General features: G+C 39.3%; 1 protein-coding gene across 1 annotated transcript in view; it reads left to right on the forward strand.

The window, feature by feature from the left end:
* Positions 1-8: 8 nt before the first annotated feature.
* The window catches only part of LONRF1 (LON peptidase N-terminal domain and ring finger 1), a 34,262-nt gene continuing 18,861 nt past the window's right edge, over positions 9-15,409 (forward strand). The window contains exons 1-3 of the mRNA XM_004682198.2: positions 9-762; positions 11,748-11,866; positions 12,853-12,975. Coding sequence (XP_004682255.1) covers positions 48-762; positions 11,748-11,866; positions 12,853-12,975 — 957 coding nt within the window. The 5' untranslated portion in view covers positions 9-47. The remainder of the gene's footprint in view (positions 763-11,747; positions 11,867-12,852; positions 12,976-15,409) is intronic.

Genomic DNA, 15,409 nt, shown 5'->3' on the forward strand with positions numbered 1-15,409 from the left:
GGCGGCGGCGGCGGCGGCGGCGGCGGAGGAGCAGCCCTCCGAGGGCCATGTCTTCTCCGGCCGTGGCGAGGAGCTCCCCGGGAGGGAGCCAGGAGATGGCCCCCAGGCCGCGGAGCCAGAGCCGGTTTTGGGAAGTGGGCGGCGGCAGCGGCGAGCGGCTGGAGCGCGCGGCCGCGGAGTCGGAGCGCTGGGAGCTGCTGCTCCGCCGCGGCGAACTGCTGGCGCTGGGCGGCCACCTGAAGGGAGCGCTGGAGGCGTACGCGGCGGCGCTGCGCCGCGGGGCCCCGGTCGGGCCCGAGTGCCTGGGCACCCTGGTGGACTGCCTGGTGCTCAACTACCGGCTCCGCCACGGGTTGGGCTGGAGCGCGACCCCGGTGTCCGGCGCGGACGTCGGCGCGGGCGGGCTGCTCAGCTGCCTGGGCTGCCGGGGCTTTCTGAACGAGCCGGTGACCGTGCCCTGTGGCCACAGCTATTGCCGCCGCTGCCTGCGGAGAGAGCTCCGCGCCCGCTGCCGCCTGTGCCGGGACAGGCTGCCGCCCGCCGCCGCCGCTGATGCTGAGGGGAGCACCCCGCGGCCGCCTCCTCTGGCCGCCGCCATCGCCCCTTCGGGCTTCAGAACCAGCGTCGTCCTCAACCACCTGGCCGAAAAGTGGTTCCCCGGCCAGCGGGAGCGGGCCCGGGCGGCTGGCCGACTCGGGGAACTGCTGCACCAGGGGCGCTACCGGGAGGCCCTGGCCGCCGCCTGCGAGGCGCTGAGAGCAGGTGATCGCGCGGGATGCGGCTCGGGCCCGGCCGACCCCACCCTCTTTTCCCGGACGGGCTGGCTCCCCCAGAACTCGTCTGCGTTCCGAGGAGGTTTCTCTGTCTCCCTGGGGCCGCCTGACCCCCGTTTGTCGGGTCTCGGGGTCCTCCAGGGTGTGGGAGGGGGCGGCGCCCTGGGGTGCTTCGGTCACAATGGGGATCGCCCTAGAAGCTGACTGTGACGCGGCTCGGGGAGGGGCACACGGGCGCGGGGTTCCCTCTGCCCAGGCCTGGCCGGTTAGGCGGGTGCACCCCGAGTAGAGTGGCCGGGGCGAGGCGCCCTAGCGTTGGATGGCTGGGAGTTGGGTGGCCCGAGCGACCCTACGCTTCCTGCCGCCCTCTTTCCGGTAATTGGCCGCCTCGGCTGGGTAGCTGCGGGTAAACTGCAGCTTGGGCGGAGAGAGGATCCCTAGCCGAGCCTGAACGTGCAACGTTTACCTTCGTCTTCCACAAAAGTCACCGGGGCAATTGGAAGCCGCGGGAGGGCAGAATTGCATAAGAGTGGGGGGGGGGTTGCGTTGTGTAACGGGTGACGTCGGGTGGGCGTGGCGGGAGCTCGGCGCCGGCACCCTGCACCCCGCCGGCCGCTGGGCTTCGGGCGGGTGGTGGAGCTGCCCGGGATGTTCAATCTTTACCTGAGAATGTGTATAGAGCGGGCTCCTTTGGAGGGTTCCAACCTGTCGGGTTAACATCACACTTATTTCATAAACACATTTGTGCTAACTTTCAAGTGCTAAATTTAGTTCCCTGTAAAGATAAGTAGCTTCCGATGAAGTTGTTGGTCAAGCTCCTGTGTGCCTTTCCATTCTTCATCCAAGCGCTAGGGAAGGCCCTGGAGGTCTTTTGTCTGTTTCTTTGCCTCCAACAAGCATTTTGGATCTCCTAACCTAAACCAACTTCAGACGGTTTAGGCTATGGAAGGGGACATTGACAAACTTGCCTGTGGAAAAGGAAAAGCCTTTTTTAGAATTAGGGAAGCGGAGGCTTGGTTGTGACCCCTGTGGGGGTGATGCTTGTAGGTAGAGACCAGGGATGCTGCTGAACTAATCAGTGAACAGAAGAGTCTCCCACACATTTTATCAAACTCAAAGTATCAATAATGTCGCTGTTAAATCTTGTCTATATCGACATGAAATAATATTTGGCAGTAGTTCCTGAAAAAAATAGATATATAAAATATAAACTAAGGTCAGGTAAATTTATAAACTATGTAATTTAAAGTATCTTTTTGTGTGTAGGTCTTTTACCTTAAGTGCTTCATCATTTCCAGCTAATGAGGATATATTTTATTATTTAATACCTTAAGTATTTAAAGGACAAACCTGGCAAATTTTCTTATTCTTTATCTTTGTGGGGAGTAGGCAGTTGCATAGAGCCAGAACAAAAAAATTATCCACGGAATACAAAATTCTGATGCAAGCAACTTTTTCTCTGGTGAATAGATTGAGAGTAGGGAAGCTGAACTTGGCTGTATAGGTAAGCTGCTAATACATAACTGAACCTCGTTTTAAAAATAAAGAAGCAGAAACTGCTAGAGCAGTGAAATGACTTGTGCACAGTCAGAAGGCCAGCTGGTGTTGAGGCAACATTCTTCCCTCCAGTTTTAAATGTTGGACTAGGGCTTAGCCTGCTTTTTTTGGTCATCCCCTGAAATGGTTAACAAATTTCCAAGGAAGCTTAAGCACATAAAATTTACTCACAGCACTCACTCTTCAGTAGACTTAGTGATTTGACCTTTTAATGATTTGGCCATGGGAGAACAGTAAACATATTTACTAATTAAGGTCTAACTTAATGTTTTATGACCAGTAATCTTTTAATTAAGGTAGAATCTTTAAGCCTGGGCTTAAGTACATTATTTTTAGTGGAAAATGACACTGAAGAATTAGTCTGTCTCCTTTTTTCAGTTTGCCCACTCACTGCTTCTACTTTTGCAGGACAAAACCTAATCTCTTGGCTTGACTTTTATTAGCCTGTTTTCCCCTGATTGTTAGGTCTTTCAAGAATTATTAAATCCATACCTCAAAATAATGTCTTAATGAAACCACTAAGGCAACATTTTTCATCCTTCGAGTTTTTAGTGTAAAGCAAGAGGAAAAGTATCTTAGAACTAATAACTCATAGTTGGTAAGGTGAAGTTACTGTGTGTGTCACAGTTCATGACCATAAGTAGAAGTCAACTAGGAGACTCGTGAATTTGTTGTACAATTTGGCCTTGACCTTCTGAGAGGCAGCTGGTTAGCTAGATGGACAGTTGACGTAATTTTGTCCAGTTGTCCAGTTGTACTTGATGCTCTCAACATTGCTGACATTGGAAAAAAAACCTTCACTATAATGTCGTCATATAATTCTTATAATGAAACAAGTAAATACTATTAACTAGAGAAGGAGAATCTGGTCTACAGTTAGCCCACACACATCCAAATTTATCCCTGTCAACAAGAAAAAGCTTGGAAACCTTTGCCAAAATCAGAAGTTTCCCATTGAGATTACATAAGTTTCTGTTGAATTGAAATATATTTAGATAACATTTAATCCATTGATCTTTTGGTATTAGCTTTCAGATGTTTCATAACTTTCTGTCTTTTTAGCATTCATGGCTATTACATAAAACTCTTTTCTGCATTGATTCTTTAAGAGTCTATTGAAATGATCCCATTTTGCTATGCTGTCTTATTTTAATGAATTTTCCAGGCTTGTTTCCTCCCTGGGTACAGCTCTCTCTCTCTAGAAAAAGTAACAGAATGGTATAATTTATAATTTGAAATGAATTTTTTAAAAGTTCGCAAGGGTAGGATATTTAAAATAAAATACTTGGTATAGGAAATTGTTGCTTTATTATTGTTTCTATAGTTCTTGACTTCCCACCTTTTTTTTTTTTTTTTTTAAGATTTATTTATTTGTACATACAGAACTGGGGTACAGGCCAGAGACGCGGAGGGTGAGAGGATTCATCAGAGACAGAGTGGGGAGCAGAACAGGCAGATCGACGAAGTACACTGCTGAGGGGAGCAGCAGGCGGGTCAGGAGAGGTCTGCCACGCCATGTGGTCACCTCCGGGGCAGGCGGGAATCGAACTCATGCGGAAGCGGCTTTAGATTCTCAGCGCTGTGCTTCAACCCGCTGCGCCACCAGGGAGGGCCGACTTCCCACCTTTTAACTCTGACTTCCACAGTGAATCCTGAGGGGTACTGTTATCCTCATAACAAAATGGAGACAGTTGGAGAAAAGATGCTTTGTGGTCTGGTGCCTTGAACTGTTATGTTGGAAGAAGCTACTGCTTGGGTTTGAATCCCATTGCAGCCTTCCATTTACTCTTTGATCCTGGGCCTGATGTCTACCCTAATTTGGTTTCCTTGTCTGAATAGTGAGAATAATATCCTCCTCACAGATAGATACTAAAAGTAACCACCAGCAAAGAGTGTTGTGGGAATTAAGTGTGTTAAAACATACAAAACGGTGGCCCTCCCTGGTGGCACAACGGTTAAAGCACAGCACTAGGACGCTAAAGCCACGTCAGCATGAGTTCGATCCCCACCGCAGAGGTGATCCACATGGCGCAGCAGACCTCTCCTGACCGCCTGCTGCCCCCCTCAGCAGTGTATTTCCTCAGGCCTGTTCTGACCCCCTCCCCTACTCTGTTTCTGGTGAATCCTCCCACTGCCCCTGCATAGTTCCCTATGCATAAATAAACCTTTTTTAAAAATAACAGTACCACTGAGTAAATAACTAATTAACATACTAATTAAACGTTTTTTAAATGCAAAAGTTGTGCTACAGCAAGATGATGATTTTGCTAAAGTTGAAATCTAAACTTTGTGATTTTAAGGTTTATTCTTTTTTTCTATCACATTAATACTACCATAGTAAAAGTTAAATTCTGATTCTAGCTTATCCATGTTAATTGTAGTAATAAGTCAGATTTCATCAATAAAATACATATGCTACAGAACTTGCATTATAAAAAGAGTAGTCAAGATTACAGTTAAATAATGAATACATTTAAAGAAAATGAAAAGGATTTTTACTATCTAAAGTGATTGAGTGTTAATGTGTGGAGAGACTTGAATCTAATCAATGTACTGGTGTTCTAAATTCTGCAAAGGACCTGAAAACAGTAAGCATTGACATTTATCTGATGTTTTACATTCACAACATATATTCACTTGCATTTTAACTGATCCTCACAAAAGATCATGTGAACTGGGAAGGCAAGTACTAGTATCTCTACTTCACATATTGAAGAAAAGAGCACTAAGAATTTTATGTGACTTTTTAAAGGTAAATAAATGACCAACGTTAAATTGAAAATAGAACACTGATGTATGAATTTTGCTTCCAAATGCAAAGTTGATTTTAACAAAAAAACATAGCATAAATTTTAAGTATTCTTACTATATATTTTATTGAGTACCTACTATACACCTGTCATTGTTTTAGGTGCTAGAAATGCAGAACTGAACATAAGTAAGTTCCTGTGACTATGTAGTGTAGTTTTTCTTTTAAAAAGAAATTGTAGCAGATTTGTATTTAATGAAAATCACTAGAGATGGGACTTTTTACTTAGTTGACATGTAGTTAAAGCTTATATGCTATTTATCTCTTTTAGTTTAGAAGATTAAGGGTATTTTCAGCACTAAAAGTTCCTCTAAAGATGTTATAATAGCATATTGTTAGTGATATAAAGATTAAAAATGGCTGTGTATATGACTAAGTGTCCTGTTTTAAGTCAACAATTTCCTTGTTTTTACCATTTCATATTCATCAAATAATGCAAAATTTACCAAAACTCTTAGAAATCTTAGATTTCTAATTATTTTCATATTAACCTTCTGTTTATTCAGAATCATTTTTCTTTTTCCTGAAATATTTCTAAGAGGATTGAATAGATTCAAGTAAAAGTGTAAGTGAACTTATTTAGTACTTTGCCTCTTTCATTGCAAAACTCTTTTTTAAAATTATGTTTTAATATAGAAGGTGGTTAACTTAAGAGAACACTACTATGCAAGATATGCTTTTCCTTAGTTTTTTTTTTCTTTTTCTTTGGTAGCATAAGGGTATTTTGGTTGTGTTTTTGTTTATTTGCTTTAAAGATTTATTTATGCATACAAGATTTGGGGTACAGGCCAGAGGTTGGAGGTGGGGGTGAGTGAGAGGATTCACCAGAGACAGAGTGGGGAACTGAACAGGCAGATTGACTGAAAGACACTGCCGAGGGCAGCTACAGGCAAGATAGGAGAGGTCTGCTTCGCCGTGTGGGTCACCTCCCTGGCCAGGTATGGAACTGGTGATGCCGTGGCTGTGGATAGCTGCACTTTTAACCTTATGACACCAGAGAGGGAGGGCCCCAGAGTGTTTTGTTTTGACTTAACTGTTGGGCGGTCTACACTAAAAATCACTAAAAATATATTTCATTTGGCCTAAAGGTTTTTGGTAAAAGAAGAAAGAGAAAGTACTTTAGTGTATTACCAAGATCTAATCTCATTTCTTTTTTTTTTTTTAAAGATTTTATTTATTTATATAGAACTGGGGTACAGGCCAGAGATGTGGAGGGTGAGAGGATTCACCAGAGACAGAGTGGGGAGCAGTACAGGCAGATGGACGAAGTACACTGCTGAAGGGAGCAGCGGGCTGGTCAGGAGAGGTCTGCCGCGCCATGTGTTCACCTCCCGGGCAGGTGGGGATCGAACTCATGCGGAAGTGGCTTTAGCTTCTTAGTGCAGTGCTTTAACCCGCTGGGCCACCAGGGAGGGCCTAATCTCATTTCTTTATCAACTTATTTTGAAATGTTTTATAATATTGACAACTTGTTTGTTTGACCCCCTTGTAGGCCAGGCATTCTATTACTGTTAAGGGCACATTATCTTTATTTAGTCCTCAACAGTTTATAAGATGTAGTTATCATCAGCATTTTATAGGTGAGAAGACTGAAGTTCTGACAGGAAAACAGCCCAAAGTGAGTCTGAACTCAGGTCTTTTGAATCCAGTGGTCCGTGATCTTGAACACTATGCCAGATTACTGTTTTTGGATTTTGTTAACCAATCACTAATACCTTTTGAATTGATGGCTTTTATTTTAACTGTGTTAACTGATCCCTGCCATGCTGAATTTGATATCAACAGAAGCAAAGTAGTTAACCATTAAAATTTTTGAAACCACCCCACACATAAATTTTAAGAAAAGATCAGAAAACAAGGAAAAGATTATGAATGGGAAATTTTCCATTACACAAATAATCCAGATAACCAATTAATGTATAGTTTTAAAGGGTCAGACTTACTGAAGAAATGTACGTTAGAATAATTTACTTCCTTTGTATTTTACCAGTAATAAGTCCCACTGCAATAGTGTAAATAAGATTTTTATAAGAGATTTAGCAGGGTATTGAAAACATAGCTAACTTTCTGCAGTCATTCAGCTTTACAGAAAACAAACTAAGGAAATAGCAGATATGTAAAAGAATATAATAGATGGTTGTGAAGTTTTTATGTAAGCAAAAATTGCAAGTAGCTATTGAGAGTAGGGAATTTTAAATAGATCATGTATATAGTGGGCTGCTTTGCAGGCATTAAAAATCATGTAGACTAAGTTACATGGACAACAAAGAAGATTTAAATAGTATATATTCTATATATCATAAAATACATTTTAAAAATTTATATGCATGGGAAAAAAGATATGCTAGCAAGTTATTTGTGACAGGAAAAACATTCTTAATTTTCTTTGTTTTTCAATTTTATAAATAAGGAACTTATAACTGGTAATCCTAAAAGAAAATTCTTAAAGATTAACTAAAGAAACAACAATTAGGCTCTCGCTGCTAGTCTTATTTCCTAAGGATTGGGACTCTGGATAACTCTGTTCCTCAGCACATGAATGGTTTGGCAATTTAATAATGTTCTCAAATAGGGAGCAGAATTTTATTTCAGTTTTTTTTTTTTTGTATTTGCCTAATAGCAATGTATTACAGGTTCCTAGACAAGAGAAAATAAGATCTTGAATTGAGAAGCTTAAAGATACAGATTTTAATGAACTTCCCCTCATTCAGCAAACATTAAAACCAAGATTTGAGGAAACAAAGAAAATGATGATGGGAGCTCAACATAGAGTTTAAAACTAATAAATGCTGTGTTCATACAGTGAAGAAATAGTTTTAAATAGTGTTTGCAATATACCAGCCCTGTTCTGAGTAGTGCACACATTAACTTATTCTCTTGAATAACCCTGTGAGGAGGGTCCTGCTGTTGGCATGAAGGTGAGCAGCAAGAACTTTGGAGCCAGATTGTTTAAGGTATAACCTTGAATCCATCACTAAACTAGCTGTTTTATTTATTTATTTATTTATTTATTTATTGGGGTGGAGGTGCAAGTTACTTAAAACTCTCAGTGTTCAGGTTCCTTGTCTGTAAAAATGCTGACAGGGCTCTCCCTGAACAGCTAGTTGGAGTGCTGCACTGCAAAGCTAAGCCAAGGTATGACCTCTTTGGTGCGAGTTCCATCCTTGCCCCAGACCAGAGATGACCCGATTGGTGCAGCAGACCTCCTGTTTCCCCGCGGCTCCCATCAGCAGTGTACTTTGTCCATCTGCCTGTGCTGCTCCCCACTCTGTTGCTGGTGAATCCTCTAACTGCCACTGCACCTCTGGCCTGTACCCCAGTTCTGTATGCACAAATAAATACATCTTTAAAAAATAAAAATGCTGACAATGCTAGACCCACACAGGTTTGTTCCAAAGGTAGTAAATTACTTAGTACACAGTAAGTGATGTTTCTTAAATAAAAATAAATTTTAAAATCATTCTTGGTTTTTATACCTGAGAAAACTGAGGTACACAGGTATTTTGAAGTGTGGTCACAGAGAAAGCAGAGGAACCAGAAATTGAGCCCATGTAAGTTTGACTTGAAGGCTCCTGTTTTTGATCTTTACAGTATAATCAACTGTGTCTTATTGGATGAGAAAAATCTATCCTGATGAAAGGAAAGTGGGGTGGCAAGGTAGGAGGGAGCTCTGAGCAAAGAGGTATGAACTAGGAAGATATATGAGAGACAGGATTAGTGGTTAGGTGTTATTGAGACAAAATGGAGATATAGCTGGACAGATGAGCAGGCATGGAGAAACATGCACGTTACACAAAATAACTCCTTTGTTTCTCTATATGATGAGGATATATATAGTGAAACATGAGAAACTATTGCAATAGTATTAAGAAAGTTTTGGGAGCCAAAACTGGGGTATTACAAATAGGGTTGAAAAAGTCCAGTGTCAGATTTGAGAGAAACTATAGAAAGTGGAGTTGACAAAGTTAAGGATTTGATTTGGACAGTCAGTGATGTTACGAGTACTGAGAACATGTATTTTGGCACAGGAGACATGCTGTGTTTGAAGGAAGGTACTGTAGGCAGTTGAAAATTTGATGGCTCTGAAGGTCAGGTGAGTAAAATAAGGATAGAAGATTAGGGAGTTAAATTATGTTTGGTTCAGTTAGTCCTGACCATCTCTTAGTTTTTCTTTTTCAAAAAAATTGAGTCTACAGTATCCAGACACTGGTAAAGTACTGTGGCTTCCTGACTGAGAGACAGCCCATCTCCCTTCACTCTTCATGGGGAAGTGATCTGTTTACTCCAAGTCTTCAAGGCCTTTTAGAGAGCATGCAGTAAATATTCATGGACTTCAAACTGGAGTTGATGGCTTAGCCAGGGCTGATAGCTTTTTTCACAAGTGCCTTTTGCAATATTTACATGAAGTGTCCATATTCCGTATGTTTCTGACTATTCAAAAGGGACTCAATTAGTGTATTTGGCTCTTTTTTAGAATTAGGAAGGGTTTGAAGTAAGTGGGTCTGCTCTCATCTTTTGAAAACAGTATCGGGAGTTTGAACTTACCTGATGGTGCTTTTATTCCCCTAAGAAAGTTAATTCAGGATAATTATTAACATTTGAAGCTCTCAAAATCATTACCTGCAAGGAATTGGGGAGCAAGAGTGTTATAACATCTGACTATCCTGTCATCTCTACCTAGGATATACCTCTCATGCCAGCACATACTAACTTTTTAGTATCCCCTTTAGGGAGTCTCAATAGCCTGACTGTTTTTTTTGTGTGGAGAGGAGTGGAGAGAGGGAATGTGCTTCTATTGGAGTGGAGGATGATATATTGAATGGGTTTTTCAAAGTAAATGAGAGTTTTTCTCACTTTCTTCAGTACTGCCTTAAAGGAAGCAGAACATAAGTGCCTACTGAGAATTAATAAAAGGCTCTGATAGTCAATAGTTCTGACTATCAGAACTATCATACTTGATGCCATACCATACCATGGCATCAAGTATGATACTATGGGGACTTGCTGTAAAAGAAAAACTTAGAAATAATTAAAAACCAACAACCCAGTAAGTGATCCAAGAGTGGAATAGGTTGCCCGTTGAGACAGTTTCCTCCCTCTGGAAGTCCAGGAGCAAAGATGAGGTGGCCTCAGAGAAACTCTCTGGAACACCCAGCCGTAGGTAGAGAGCTGGGCGCCCTGGGCCACAGGCCTTCAAGCTCAGGGTGATGTGTGCTGATGTGATGCTGATATGTGCTTAATTAAGCTCACTCTTGGCACATACTAGTCTCCATTGTCTGAACTGAAGTTATGCTTGTTGAGTCAGGATTACATGATGATTGTGTCACAATAAAGTAAAAATCTTTAGATTGTGAGCTCCTTAAAGACTGACTATTAAAGTGGATTCTTGAACACTTAGAGTTTAGTGTTGTGTTAGGACTTTTGATTGATTAATCATACTGAACTTTCAATTTCTGTACTTGTTTTGTTCAGGAATAATGATTTCCAATTATATTGCTTTATAGAAACCAAAAGAATACTCTTGACTTTGAAAGTAAGAAATACTTTCATGAAATGTTAATTTCATTCTTTACAAATTTTCATTATAAATTTGAAAAATGATATAATACCAATACTTAGGCACAAGGAGTTGAAAGGGCTCTATTAAATTGAGTTATCTTTAAAAAGCAATCACTTAAATAAAAACTAAAGTGAACTAGAGTACTAGTGAGGATACTCATACCCATACATATATGTGTGGACCATTTTTGTTTTTTAACAAGGCATTACAGGTCTTTATGCCTATTTCACAGGGAGTACATTATAACCATACATTTTTGAAGGCTTCAAAGATTATTGTTTTAATAGAAGAGTCAAGCTAATATAGATGTCACTAGTTTCTGGCTTAGACTTCAGCATTAGAATCTATGTATCTAGTAATTGGGTATATAGTATTGTAGGTGAGCCAACTAGTGTTTGCAGTTTTGTCATTGGAAACTAAATGGTTTATCAAGTAGAAATGTAGAGGTTAGTGAGATTATCAAAGTTTTTTCTTCAGAAATACTTGAAATTAAGCCTGTTTGGGACTGTCTAATACTATTCTTACTAATGGCAGTAATAGAAATTCTGAGATCTTAAAAAGGCTGATTCTTACCAACCCATTTCCTCCAGACTGCTATGTAGTCTCATAAAATCAATACTTACCAGTCTTTGCCATGAAAATTCCATACCCAGTAGTTATCCTTATGGTTGTTTATGAGGATTTAGAAATTAGGGTATAAAAAATTAAAATTTATAGTAGAAAGGTAAGCCTAAAATACCTGAGACTTTGTCTTTTAAGACTTTATAGAGTGTCCTGTTTTAAGAAAACTTTTTCTTGGTGGTAATGATCATGTTAATAGAAATAATTCTATTACAAGTAGATCAGTGGATTAAACTATTCTTAAAAGCATAATTTCCTCCACTAAAATAATCTATTATCAATGTCTTGATGTAACTTCTAGATAAAATTCAGCATGTATGTGGCTTATACCATACAACTTTCACTAAGTCAGTTATTAATCTAGTGTGATCTATTTTGTGGAAAATAATCTTTTATAATTAATCAGATATTTATTAAATATTTTCAGAGCCCAGTGACTTGACTCTGAAAGTTTACAGAGCTGAATCATATGCTGGTCTCCAAGAGTTTAAAGCAGCCATAGAAGATTTAAATGCAGTTCTCTTTCAACTGCCAAATTGGCCTGAGGTAAATTCACTGTTTTGTATTTGCATAACTTTAAAAATTTCAACTGTAGGGAACGTGCATTCAATTATGACTTTTAAGTTTAACAGAGTGGTTAACTCTTTAGATAAAATATAAAGAGTTCTAGAAATCTGGGGTCAGTACTTTGAGTGGATGAACAACATGTGGCAATCGTTTAAATTATGAGAACGTTTAATAGCTAAAGAAGAACCTGAATTTAATGCACAGGAAAAAAATATACAGAATTATCTCAGAGTTACATCTGTCCTATTAAGATGGATACAAACTGGACATTAGTGGAATAGACTTTTTAGTGAAAAGAGAAGAGCTTCTTAAATCTGGGTGTTGGAAGCATATCCAATCAGATAATTGGATAGTGATTTAATATAGGAGATGGGGACAAAGAAAGTTGCATTGCCAGTATGATTTTAAGAGAGACTTGAGGCATTGTATATAACATATAATCCTTTTGTGAATTATTTTTGTAAAAAATAATTTATTAAAAATTTGCCAAAGCAAGTCAATCCATTTCCCATAACATGTTCTTTAACTGGAAGTTAGTCTTTCATGTCAATTATCTTCCATTCAAGGTTGTGCCTTTGAGAACAATATAGTAAGGATGCTATAAAAATTATTAATGGGGAAAATGAATCAGTCCCTTGTTGGTATGACTGGTTAGCATAACACAGATATAAATTAAGAGATTAGATGATCTATTAAGTCTGTTTGAAAAAGAAAGAACCCTCTGGACTTATTACTGAAGTGATATAATTGGAAGTGTGGTTTTGAAGTCATTCTCTGGACCTCATTTCTTTTCCAGGTAGCTTCTCTAGGGTGATGTGTAAATATATCTTTAAAATGCATTAAGATGCTTAGAGTCCAAACTCCCCAGAGTTTCAGTTTCTGTGCAGAACTTTTTTTGTTTTTTAATCCTTGTATTGATTTTAAAAAACAATTCTTACATTTGTGCATATATGCTTTTATTCAAGGTCTACTTCAGAAAAGGAAAAGTACTTCATGACGCTGGTTTTTTAGGTGATGCCTTACAACTCTTTCTTCAGTGCTTAGCCCTTGATGAAGATTTTGCTCCTGCAAAGCTAGAAGTAGAAAAGGTAATCAGTTTACTAACTATAACAGTTAAGGCAGAGCTAAATTTAGGGTTTTTTTTTTTTTAATACTAATTAAAATGATTTTGTTTTCTGGGCATTAATAGTTTTTTGCTTTTGCTTAGAATATCATAAGTATATATGTACATATCTAGTGGAGGACTCTTCATCCTCTCTAAAATGTAAACAATAATTTCAGTATGACTTTAGAATGTATCTCTCTAATGGGAAATTCTAGTCCTTTGTCTTTAATGTCTTTTTTGATTGGATAAAGAAAATTTTCCCAGTTTGTAGTTTCAGCTAAAATGTAAAAACCTGTAGGTTTGTAAATATTTGTACATTAAATGGAGTATTGCTTGAATATTTTGACCCTGCAGTGGCTTATAATGAAACACACAACACTAAAAGTATGAAAAGAACAGCAATAATAAAAATGCTAATTAGAAAGTTGGAATAAGAACATCAGGAGTTCATAAGTCAAATTTATTTACAGTTTCATAAGTGATTTTCAGGTTCATATACTTAGTATATTGAATTCTTAGCAAAATCAAAACATTCTTTCACAGATATTTGAATGTATTGTTTTGGTTAGCTAAATTTAGATGTTCCTTAATAGTTTGTTTGATCCTAGCCAGACTAATCATCCTTAATTAAACATTGTTGTCATGATGTGCTTGCTAAGGAATTTTTATTGGCCTGACTTTTGCCTTTTATTTCAGGTCTAAAATTTGTTTACTTTCCACAGCTGTTGATAGTAAAGCAGTTTTGCCTCATTTTTCTCAGTATTACATTTATCACTTTCCTGATTTTGTTTTGAGGTGTGTTAGTAGGTGTTAATTTTATGCTTATTTTTTTTTTAAAAAGATTTATCCATTTGTACATACAGAACTGGGGTACAGGCCAGAGACTCAGGGGCAGTGAGAGACTTCACCAGAGACAGAGTGGGGAGCAGAACAGGCAGATGGACGAAGTACACTGCTGAGGGGAGCAGCGGGCGGGTCAGGAGAGGTCTGCCACGCCATGTGGTCTCCTCCGGGGCAGGCGGGAATCGAACCCATGCGGAATTGGCTTTAGCTTCTCAGTGCAGTGCTTTAACCCGCTGCGCCACCAGGGAGGGCCAGTAGGTGTTAATTTTAAAAAGTAAAGGGGATTTTTTTCTAACCAAGTGACTTTGGTAAAAATTGGGTTTAAACAGGTTTCTTCAGAACTTCTCAAGAATGTTTTTGCTATGCTCATATGACTACAGCGTTTAACTTGTGTGAGATTTTTCACAGAACATCTGGAAGGACTAGAGTCTTAATAATTTATTTTGGGAAAACTACCTTCTCTAACAAAATTTCAGTGCCCAATCATGATACTCTCCTTAGCATCTTCAAAATATGCCACATTTTACTACATTTTTGGTTTCTTAGCCTGTGGAGTTTCATCAGAATCACTTCTTGTACACCCTAAATTGAAAGGTTCCTGAGCCCGTAGCACGGGCCTTTGAAATCAGAATCTCTGCCATTGAGGCATAATTTAACAAACTGAAGCAGATTCTTAGTACCATGAAGTATGAGAACTTAGAAACTTTTCTCAGGTCCCCAAATGCCTTATGAATCTACCTAATAATGGGATGTTCTCCCTGAGGTTTGTTTGCCATTCCAACTCACTGATTTAACCAATTTTGTTTATAGTTGTGTGTTTTTTGAATGTTCTGTATTTGTTGTTGCTATTACCCTAGTGAGTGGGCAGAATTATTAAGGGCTTACAATTTTGCCTTTTTCATGCTGCAAGATATTCTTATAAATACCTTGTGAATGCAAAACAATTCATGCTTTGAAGTACTTGTTTTTCCCCAGTATACTTTTTATAAATTGTTACATAATTTACATTTCATAAAATACATATTTTTACAATTCTTTCAGTTTTGAGCAGTTATACTTCTATATAACCTGAGATACAGACTCATTCCAGTACCTTAAGATGTTCCTTCATCTCCTTTTCAGACAATCAGTGAGCACTTTTGCATCTGGTCTTTTTTGGTTCAACATATTTTTTTTGAGATGCATCCAGTAATTTTCTTTTTCATTTTTAATTTGTATTCCATAGTATGAACTTACCACAATTTGTAGTGATTGTGTAATTTTCATTTGGGTTATTTCTAGTTGCTGCCATGAATATTCCTTTACAAGTTATTTTGTGGACATAGGCTTTGTGTCTTTGATAGATAACTTAGTGGTGGGGCTGCTAGGATCTAGAGCAGATGTATGTTTGATACATTTTCTAATTGGCAAACGTGTATTTTTTTCTATAGATTTGTAAATGTTTTTTCATTTGTTTGAATGCCTACCATTAAAAGTCATGCATAGGCCCTCCCTGGTGGTGCAGCGGGTTAAGGCACAGCACTGAGAAACTAAAGCCACTTCCGCATGAGTTCAATTCCCGCCTACCCTGGAGG

Source organism: Condylura cristata, unplaced genomic scaffold (genome assembly GCF_000260355.1).
Source record: "Condylura cristata isolate star-nosed mole 26May11 unplaced genomic scaffold, ConCri1.0 scaffold00014, whole genome shotgun sequence".
Lineage (NCBI taxonomy): Eukaryota > Metazoa > Chordata > Mammalia > Eulipotyphla > Talpidae > Condylura > Condylura cristata.